Here is a 10,880-nt window from a genome sequence, read left to right on the forward strand (position 1 = left end):
AACAATTACAGTATCAACATCTACTTGACATACTCTACTACAGAAATATTATCAACATCAGATGCTCTAGAAATTTCAGCCATCTCTAAATCTCCAGAAACATCAACACAAACAATTCCACCATCAACACCTACTTCACCAGAATTGACTACAGATCTGCTATCAACATCACACGCTCCAGCAACTTTATCAACCTCTGAATCTTCAGAAACTTCAGCAACACAAGCATTTGCAGCATCATTATCTGCTTCCACAGAATCAACTAAAGATCTGTCATCAACATCAGCTGCTCCAGAAATGTTATCAACCTCTGAATCTCCAGAAACATCTGCTCCACTGACAATTACAGCATTAACTTCTACTTCACCGGATTTAACCAATCTATTAACATCAACCAATCCAGCAACTTTATCAACCTCTGAATCTCCAGAAACTTCAGCATCACAAGCCTTTACAGCATTATCATCTGCTTCCACAGAATCACCCAAAGATCTATCTTCAACATCAGCCGCTCCAGAAATGTTATCAACGTCTGAATCTCCAAAAACATCCGTTACACAAACAATTACAGCATTAACTTCTACTTCACCAAAATCCACTACACATATAGCATCTAAATCCAGCGCTCCAGAAACCTTGTCAACCTCTGAATATCCAGAAACTTTAGCTACACGAACAATTACAGTATCAACATCTACTTCGACATACTCTACTACAGAAATATTATCAACATCAGATGCTCTAGAAATTTCAGCCATCTCTAAATCTCCAGAAACATCAACACAAACAATTCCACCATCAACACCTACTTCACCAGAATTGACTACAGATCTGCTATCAACATCACACGCTCCAGCAACTTTATCAACCTCTGAATCTTCAGAAACTTCAGCAACACAAGCATTTGCAGCATCATTATCTGCTTCCACAGAATCAACTAAAGATCTGTCATCAACATCAGCTGCTCCAGAAATGTTATCAACCTCTGAATCTCCAGAAACATCTGCTCCACTGACAATTACAGCATTAACTTCTACTTCACCGGATTTAACCAATCTATTAACATCAACCAATCCAGCAACTTTATCAACCTCTGAATCTCCAGAAACTTCAGCATCACAAGCCTTTACAGCATTATCATCTGCTTCCACAGAATCACCTAAAGATCTATCTTTAACATCAGCCGCTCCAGAAATGTTATCAACGTCTGAATCTCCAGAAACATCTGCTCCACAAACAATTACAGCATTAACTTCTACTTCACCAAAATCCACTACACATATAGCATCTAAATCCAACGCTCCAGAAACCTTGTCAACCTCTGAATCTCCAGAAACTTTAGCTACACGAACAATTACAGTATCAACATCTACTTCGACAGACTCTACTACAGAAATATTATCAACATCAGATACTCTAGAAATTTCAGCCATCTCTATATTTTCAGAAACATCAACAACACAAACAATTCCACCATCAACACCTACTTCACCAGAATTAACTACAGATCTGCCATCAACATCACACGCTCCAGAAACTATATCAACCTCTGAATATCCAGAAACTTCAGCAGCACAGACAATTCTAGCATCAACATCTAGTTCACCAGAATTAACGACAGATCTGTCATCAACATCAGACGCTCCAGAAACTATATCAACCTCTGAATCTCCAGAAACATCAGCAACACAAACAATTGCAACATCCACTTCGCTGAAATTAGCAACAGATCTATCATCAATATCGAACACTCCAGAATCTTTATCAACCTTTAAATCTTCAGAAACTTCAGCTACACAAACAATTACAGAATCAAAATCTACCTTACCAGATTTACCCACAAATCTATTAGCAACATCACACACTCCAGCAACTTTATCAACCTCTGCAGCTCCAGAAACTTCAACACAATCATTTACAGCATCATCTGCTTCCACAGAATCAACTAAACATCTATCATCAACATCAGCCACTCCAGCAACTTTATCAACCTCTGAATCTCCAGAAGCTTCAGCATCACAAGCATTTACAGCATTATCATCTAATTCCACAGAATCAACTAATGATCTATTATTAACATCAGACGCCCCAGCAACTTTATATACCTCCGAATCTTCAAAAACTTCAGCAACCCAAGCATTTGCAGCATCATCATCTGCGTCCACAGAATCAGCTAAAGATCTATCATCAACATCAGCCGCTCCAGAAATGTTATCAACCTCTGAATCTCCAGAAACATCTGCTCCACAAACAATTACAGCATTAACTTCTATTTCACCAAAATCCACTACACTTATAACATCTAAATCCAACGCTCTAGAAACTTTATCAACCTCTGAATCTCTAGAAACTTCAGCAACACAAACAATTACAGTATCAACATCTACTTCACCGGAATTAACCACAGATCTGTCACCAACATCAACCACTCCAGAGATTCTGACTTTCTCTGAATCTTTAGAAACAGCAGCAACACAAACAATTACAGCATCATCTACTTCAACAGGCTCAACTACAGATCTGTCATCAAGATCAGACACTCCAGAAATTCTGACTTCCTCTGAATCTCCAGAAACATCAGCAACACAACCAATTGCAACATCAATATCTACTTTGCTAAAATTAACAACAGATATATCAACATCAAATATGCCAGAATCTTTATCAATCTCTAAAACTTTAGAAACTTCAGCTACACAAACATTTACAGCATCAACATCTACTTCACCGGAATCAACCACAGATCTGTCACCAACATCAACCACTCCAGAGATTCTGACTTCCTCTGAATCTCCAGAAACATCAGCAACACAAACGATTACAGCATCATCTATTTCAACAGGCTCAACTATAGATCTGTCATCAAGATCAACCACTCCATCAACTTTATCAAACTCTAAATCTCCAGAAACATCAGCAACACAAACAATTACAGCATCTTTTACTTCAACAGACTCAACTACAGATCTTTCATCAACATCAGACACTCCAGAAATTCTGACTTCCTCTAAATCTTCAGAAACTTCAGCTACACAAACATTTACAGCATCAACATCTCCTTCACCACATTTAACCACACATCTATTATCAACATCACACACTCCAGCAACTTTATCAACCTATGAATCTCCAGAAACTTTAGCAACACAAGCATTTACAGCATCATCACATGCTTCCACAAAATCAACTAAAGATCTATCATTAACATCAGACACTTCAGAAATGTTATCAACCTTTGAATCTCCACAAACTCAAACTTCAACTGCACAAACAATTAGAGTATCACCAGCTATTTCCCCTAAACCAACATATCACTCATCAGCTGTATCTGTAGAAACTTCCTCAATGTCACTAGTTACAGCATCCTTATATTATTCCCCAGCAACTAAATATCCAGAAACATTTTTAACATCTAAGTTTCCAGGAGTTTTATCAACAAGAATGTTTACAGCATCTACTGTTCCAGGCTCCTCTAAAGATTTACCTTTGACAGCAGTAAAACAGACAACCAATGAACAAGAATCAATTTCTAATTTCCAGAGTTCCTCAGTTAAACCTATGCTTTCACCTGCTGCACAAACATCTTCTACAACTAAAATTACATCTTCAACTTTATCCAATCTGCCCTCAACATTCACATCAAAACAATCAACAGCTAAAGATTCACCTATTACTGATTCAAATTTTTTAGCTGCTACTATTGCTGTAACAGCCATGCCTTTAACTTTTCTATCAACACCTACACCTCATTTTTCACCAAGCACATCTTCAGCAACTGCTTCAACGAACAATGATTTACCAGTGACTACTATTCCATCATTACTCACACAACCAATCACCCCTCCAAAAACAACAACTAGTAAATATACCCAATCAACTACATCTCCTGCCTTAACCAGCACAAAAACCAACACAATCACATTTCCTTCAAGCATTACCACAACACCTTCCCTATTTGTAACTTCTACCAGCCACCCTTCCACATCTGCATCTCCAGCAACAGCCATATCTCCAACATCAATGGTCTCCACAAAAACAGGTCTGACAACAAATATTGTTCCCATCTTTCAAGCAACAGCTACCTTATCATCAACAACAACAACAACTTTTTCAAATACAGCAAACCCCATCACATCCACTAGTCTAACAATACCCAGCAACTTAGCAACCACATCTTCAAAACCAACAACTCCTCCAGCTACAGTAACATTTAACACAAGTACTAGTCAAACAACGCCAATAAACAGCACAAACATTTCTACGAAAACACCTTTGCAATAATATCAACAACTCATCCAAATACAACAGCTACCAATACAACCACCAGTCGGACAACAACTACACCTATCACTACCATCTCTCCAACAAAACCTTTTAACAACACCCACAACTCTTCTAAATACAGCAAACCCCATCACATCCACTAGTCTAACAATGCCCAGCAACTTGATAAGCACATCTCCAAAACCAACTACAGGTGCTTCCACAACAAACACTAGTTTAACAACAACTAAATCAATCACAACTACCTCTTCAACAACTTCCTCCACAACAATGCCCCATCTTCAACAAATAAAGCAAACCCCACTGAATCCATTAATCTCACAATGCCCATTGGCCTGATAACCACATCTACGAAAACAGTTACAACAACCGGCACAGCCATTTCTTCTACAACTGCTTCTCCAACAACACATACATCTTATTCAAATACAACAGCAACCACATCCAATGCTACAAAAACTACGCCTACCACAAACGTCTCTTTAACAGAAGGCACCTCTTCAACTCTAGCCACAAAAGGAACAAACACCACAATCAATAGTCCAGCAATGACCAGCAAAAGCATTTCTCCAACCACTGATGGATCAACACCAACAACCAAAATTTCACACAGTAATCTAACAATGCCTATTAACATTATATCCACTTCTACAAATAGAAGTTCGTCAACAACCAGTACATCTGTTTCTGTAGCAACCACATCTCCAAAACCAACAACTCCTCCAGCTTTAGTAACATTTAACACAACTACTAGTCAGACAATGCCAATAAACAGCACAAACATATCTACAAAAAACACCTCTGCAATATCATCAACAAGTCATCCAAATACAACAGCTACCAATACAACCACTGGTCTGACAACAACTACACCTATCACTACCATCTCTCCAACAAAAACTACCATTTTAACAACATCCACTAGTCTAACAATGCCCAGCAACTTGATAAGCACATCTCCAAAACCAACTACAGATGCTTCCACTACAAGAACAACCAGCACAACCATTAATTCTACAACCACCTTTTCAACATCAAAAACTCTTCCAAATACAACTGCTACCAGCACAAACCCTGGTCTGCCACCAAATAAATCTATTGCAACCATCTCTCCAACATCAGCCACAATTCCACCAAATACAGAAATCCCCATCAAAACCACTAGTTCAACAATGCCCATAATCCTAACAACCACCAGTAAATCAACTACAACTACAACATCAACCAGCACAACCACAGCTCCAGCAGCCACCTCTCTAACAACACATTCAAATGTAACAAACTTAACTATTCCAACAATGGTAATGACCACAACCAGCTTTCCACAAACACTTACAACTAATTCAACAATGACCAGCACAACCACAAACTCAACAACAACACAAACCAGCACAAGCACCTCCCCAATAACAACAGCTACTACTCCAACAAATACTATGTCAGTTACCACAACCACCTCTCCAAGAACATCTACATCTTTTTCAATAACAACCAGCAAAATCACCATTCCAGGAACAACTACAGCCTCGCAAGCAGCCACCAGCATAACCACCTCTTCACAAACAAGTCAACAACCAACAAGTACATTTTCATCTTACACAAACTCTTAATGTTTAGAAGAATACATTTAGATGTATTTATGTCTAATTATTAACAATAACTATTTGTTCTGATTTCTGTAGACTCACCAGCATTTGCTCAAGCAGTGGTCAGGATGCAATCTGTCACTAATCTAAGTGACAATGAAATCATTATCTATATAGAGGAGGTAAGGCCACCCTTTATGTTTTACTCCAAATGTATGGTTGCTACTTCCTAATTTGGCAGTTATTATATTCACTAATTAATTAATGAATGACATTTTTATGCATTTATAATTACATTTAATGTAAACAAGTCCGATGCTGTTCCTATTTAAATTATAGTAGATATAAACATTCACTTTAGATAATGTATTTGTTTGTTTGTTTGTTTGTTTGTTTATTCAAATGTATTTATTTAATAATTCAATTATAAATCAACCACTTCTGAATTCCCAAAATAGAAAGTGTTGAGTAATAGTTCTGATAAAAAACTTTTTGTCCAAGGAGAGGTAGCTGGTTGGTGCTGGGATTTAAATTCACAAGCATATCATCAGAAGTCCAATGCCCTAATTACTTATTTCTTACTGCTTTAACTACTTCTAGGCTATCTTGTGTTTTTCCACACATGGATTGCCAAGGGCTAAGTGTAAGAACTTAACTGGACTGCATAAAGCCCTGACTTAAATCTCACTGAACACCTCAGTGTTTGTCTAATATTCTTGTGGCAGAATGGGCAACATTCCAAGATTTTGTGAAAATTCTATATTCCAGAGTGGAGTTTATTTAGCTGGCAAAGAGAGGATTAAATCTGCAATCAAATGTTCAAAAAGCAAATATGTTCCCTTTCAGAAACTTGGGAATGCGCCCAAGTGTTTACGCTCTGAAATAATGTGTGTAATCAGTCAAAAATTGTACGCTGGCCGTCACTGGCAGTAAATGGGGCGGAAAGTACACAGGTTTGGAGCAATGCTGTGCATTAAAGGAATGCTTGCGACTTATATCTCTCCCGAGATCGCCTCCTCCCTCAAGACCCCGACATTACCTATGAAAACCACGCGTAATATGTCTGCACTCGTTAGTAAGGCTTACGCCTCGGCAGGTTAAGCTGCTGTGTCCCTGCACACCATGGCGGTCCTGCAGGCATATCAGACTGAACTGCTGCATTAACTGGATGTGGGAGGTGCCCTGGGCCGGACGGAGCTTGTGAACTAAGAGACCGCTAGGGCGCCCTCGTCTCGACAAAGACGCACCTCTGGCTCACTCTCTCTGAAATGTCCGAAAGGGATAGGGCCGTGCTGCTGGACTCCCCACTCACTTCTTTAGGGGTAAAAACAGGCAGCGGCGTTCCAGCAGTACCAGCCACGCCTCTCGCATGGGGCTGCTCGGCGGGCGCAGCCCCAACCCTATCCCACCACCTCCCATTGGGAGATATATTCCACCGCAGTATCTGGTGCTTGCCCTGCCCCGACTCCCTCAGGGACCTGGTCCGTTAACCCTGCCAGTGAATGTGCTTCAGGGCACTTCCAGCTCCAGCGAGCATCCTCCTCGGTCTCCACCCGGTCTCCTAGTGGTCCAGGAGAACTCGCAGACTCCTACAGTCGCTTCAGGGCACTGGGACCGATACCCCTAAAAGACTTCCTAGCAGCCTGGAAAGCTCTGCCAGACATGTCTCAGTGTGTCCTGCCCACTGTAGAGCGAGGCTACTTGATTCATTTCGGGTCTCTTTCGCCCCATTTCTACGGGGGTTTTTCCACTCTGGTGGGAACCGAGCAGGCTCTGGTCATGGAACGAGAAGTAAACAGGAGGCCGTCGAGGTGGCCCCTCCATCAAAATGAGAGTCCGGGTTCTACAGCCGGTCACATCAGCTGAACCACTCACTTGTGAGACTTAGGTTTAGGATGCTGACCCTCAAGCAGGTTGTGTCTCAAATCAGATCCGAGGACTGGTTTGTCACGGTAGATCTAAAGGATGCATACTTTCATGTAGCCATCCTTCCTTCTCACAGGAATTTCCTGAAAGCTTACCAGTATCGGGTTCTTCCATTTGGCCATTTGGCCTTGCCCTTCACAAAATGTGTTGATTTGGCTCTGGTCTCCTGAGACTTCAGGGCATTCGCATCCTTGACACGTTGCACTGTCCCCTCTGGTTTTCCCTTACTCCTTCAGCCTGGGGCTGGACGCCATGGCTCAAGCATGGCCGAGGCTGAAGAAGGCACAGGTTTTTACACACATTATTTCAGAGCGTGAACACTCGGGCATGTTCTAAAAGCTTTTCAATGCAGCATCTCGTTCCCTCAGGGAAGTAGGGTTTCATACGTAACCTAGAGACGGTTGTAATGTTCAGGTGTCAGTAAAATTTCGGGCATTGAGTGTATGTTTAAAGCAAAGCTTTGCATAAATTTACAATCTGTTGTTATTCCAGTCATTTTTAAATAAATATATAAATATTTACTTTCTTCTTGTTTCATATATTGAATATTAATTTCTTTTTATTGCAGTTTTCCAAACTCATCCAGGCTAACGTTAATAAGAACATTAAGATGACGGTAAAAAAGATTCAAAAAGTCTCACCTTAAAGATCACCTGCAAGAACCAGCCAATTCTTCTTTTCATAAATGACTGCTAATTTTTGCCATTTTTTTTAGAGGTCACATTTTCTTTTATTTATAATTTTTGTATGTGCATTTCCTGGTGGAGAGGTGTCATTTTATCCACACATGTTTTGCAAAGCACAGTTTGAATTGAGAGATGCTGATTGCTAGTAACTAAAAAAATAATTATCATTTGGATAAGAAGATATATTCATTCTATCACATATAGTAGACAATGTACCATAGTTTATGATTTTTTTCAAACAGAAACAGTTAATGAAAGAAATACTATATGGTGACTATGCTTGACAATTATTTATGAACTTTTTAACAAAAACTTTTTTTCATTGTAATTTCTTTTAGTTGGTGTAGTCTCACTGTGTGGCAAACTGGTGTATATATATATATATATATATATATATATATATATATATATATATATATATATATATATATATTGTAGCATAAGAGAAATGTAAATTCTTATTTTTGTAATATTTAACTGCAACATGGTGTTTTGTTGTTTGTGATATTTAACATAAATCCACTTTAACTAATAAATATATAAACAAATACCTTAGCAAAAAATTGTTCAAGGTTCATGGGTCCAAAGAAAGGTTCAAAGACAGGTTCATAGGCACCCAATGCTCACTGATACACTTGGGGAGCAAAGGTTGCCCATTTTGTCCAATCCTACAGAGCTACTCTAGCAAAAATTGCTGAAAAGTAAATGCTGCCTATAAAAGAAAGGTGTCAGAACAGTCAGGATTCAGAAATTCTTTACATCTCAATCCAATCAATCATCTGTGGGATTTGCTGGACAAACAAGTTGCCCCACCTCACAAAATACAGGAATAGGAGACAGTTGTAGATGTGGTGATGGTAAGAATTTGTTATATAAACTTTAAGAGCTCTTGTGCCAAGAACAATTGTGTCTTAATTATTAAGCTATTTCTTTGGAGCGGACAGTGGATTTACTTTCTTTCTAATTATTTTCTCTTGTCACATAGGTCTGTAGCTTATCTAGGGGAGCTGCAGCCTGAAAAAATAAATAAATATATATATATATATATATATATATATATATATATATATATATATATATATATATATATATATATCATAATTTCCGGACTATAAAGCGCACCCATACTGTATATAAGCCACACCCACTGAATTTGATAAAGATTTTTATTCTGAACATAATGTCTACATTGAAACTAATGAACTTTACGCAGGATTTAATGACAGTGCCTGTTACACAGGTGAAATATGTTGCAGCTCCTTTAAGAGCAGAGCGGCATTTTGGGAATAGCCTGCCGCCACATTTTCCGGTATTACTGCATGTGTGCAAGACCGAGGAATATGTCCTTATTATTTTCTGATACTCATTTTTAAGTTTCTTTGACTAACCCGTAATGCTGTTGCCAAGAAAAATAAAAAAGCACGAGTTTTGGAAACCTGTCTGTGCTTATATGATTTTTGTTGCAACTGGAGTTAGCGAGCTCTCCCTTCACCCAGACTCAACGCGTTACAACGGCTTTTATCTACAAAGTAGCCGACCAAAAAAATCATTGTTCACCGTCTTCCTCCTTCCTTTCACAACTATTTCTCTCGGGAGTTTTTCTTTTGGCATCATCGTGCGTTTAAAAAAAAGTTTTTTTCTCCCGATGCCGTGCAGCTCAGAACACAGGTGAGGTGCGTTTTTTCGTTTCCGTTCGGAAATTTTATTGGTCTAATGTTATGGGGCTCAGTTTTTTGGCTTGAAGTTTGTGAAACCGGTAAAAAACCCAGGAAAAATTCATAAATAAGCCGCTTCATTGTTTAAGCCGCAGGGTAGTCCGAAAAATATGGTATCATGAAGGAATTTTTTAATTGGGGAGTTTTTATTGATTGTATACAAAACAAGGAGAAATAGGAATGAGATTGGTGTTGGTTTTAATGTAAGTCTCAGATGCCTTAAAAATCTAAATAGATAAAAAGGCATCCCTTTTTGCCTGTTATTTACACAATAAGATTGAGGTCGCTCATATACAAGATTTTAATTGTGTGAATAATTCATACGTGAAAAGGATTGTTTTAGTTTACATATGGATAAACTTCTAAAAAAACAAAACATCTTAATAGCAATTATTCATTATGCTATTACCACTAATGCATAATGTAAAACACCACCGCTTTTTTGATCCAGGATCCAAGTTTTTCAAAACTAGCAAAAAAGGGGTTAATTATTAATAAATGATGCAGGTGTTTGTTCTTGTATCACATGGTGTCAGAATCAGTAAAAAAAAAAAAAAGTCAAAATGAGATGTCATTTCCCTATTATACACACAATGAGATTCAATAAGATTAGAATGTTGATATACTTGATTGGTTTCTGTTGTGTGAACGCATCAGATGTGAGGACTCTCATATTCCAATTC

At 38.5% G+C, this 10,880-nt stretch overlaps 1 protein-coding gene across 1 annotated transcript; it reads left to right on the forward strand.

The window, feature by feature from the left end:
• Positions 1-4,282: 4,282 nt before the first annotated feature.
• On the forward strand, positions 4,283-8,846 carry LOC124391713 (cell wall protein DAN4-like). Its single transcript, XM_046858463.1, has 4 exons — positions 4,283-4,477; positions 5,260-5,865; positions 5,967-6,052; positions 8,365-8,846. Exons 1-4 carry the CDS (start codon positions 4,435-4,437, stop codon positions 8,440-8,442), a joined length of 813 nt encoding a protein of 270 aa, XP_046714419.1. The 5' UTR covers positions 4,283-4,434; the 3' UTR covers positions 8,443-8,846.
• Positions 8,847-10,880: the final 2,034 nt, after the last annotated feature.

This window comes from Silurus meridionalis, chromosome 9 (genome assembly GCF_014805685.1).
Source record: "Silurus meridionalis isolate SWU-2019-XX chromosome 9, ASM1480568v1, whole genome shotgun sequence".
Lineage (NCBI taxonomy): Eukaryota > Metazoa > Chordata > Actinopteri > Siluriformes > Siluridae > Silurus > Silurus meridionalis.

Excerpts from the sequence above, each read along its gene's own strand:
- LOC124391713 (XM_046858463.1), top strand. The coding sequence starts at position 4,435 with ATGCCCAGCAACTTGATAAGCACATCTCCAAAACCAACTACAG. Across the intron at positions 4,478-5,259 it reads ATCTCCAAAACCAACTACAG|ATGCTTCCACTACAAGAACA; the intron begins GTGCTTCCACAA and ends AACCAACTACAG. Across the intron at positions 5,866-5,966 it reads AACAAGTCAACAACCAACAA|ACTCACCAGCATTTGCTCAA; the intron begins GTACATTTTCAT and ends TGATTTCTGTAG.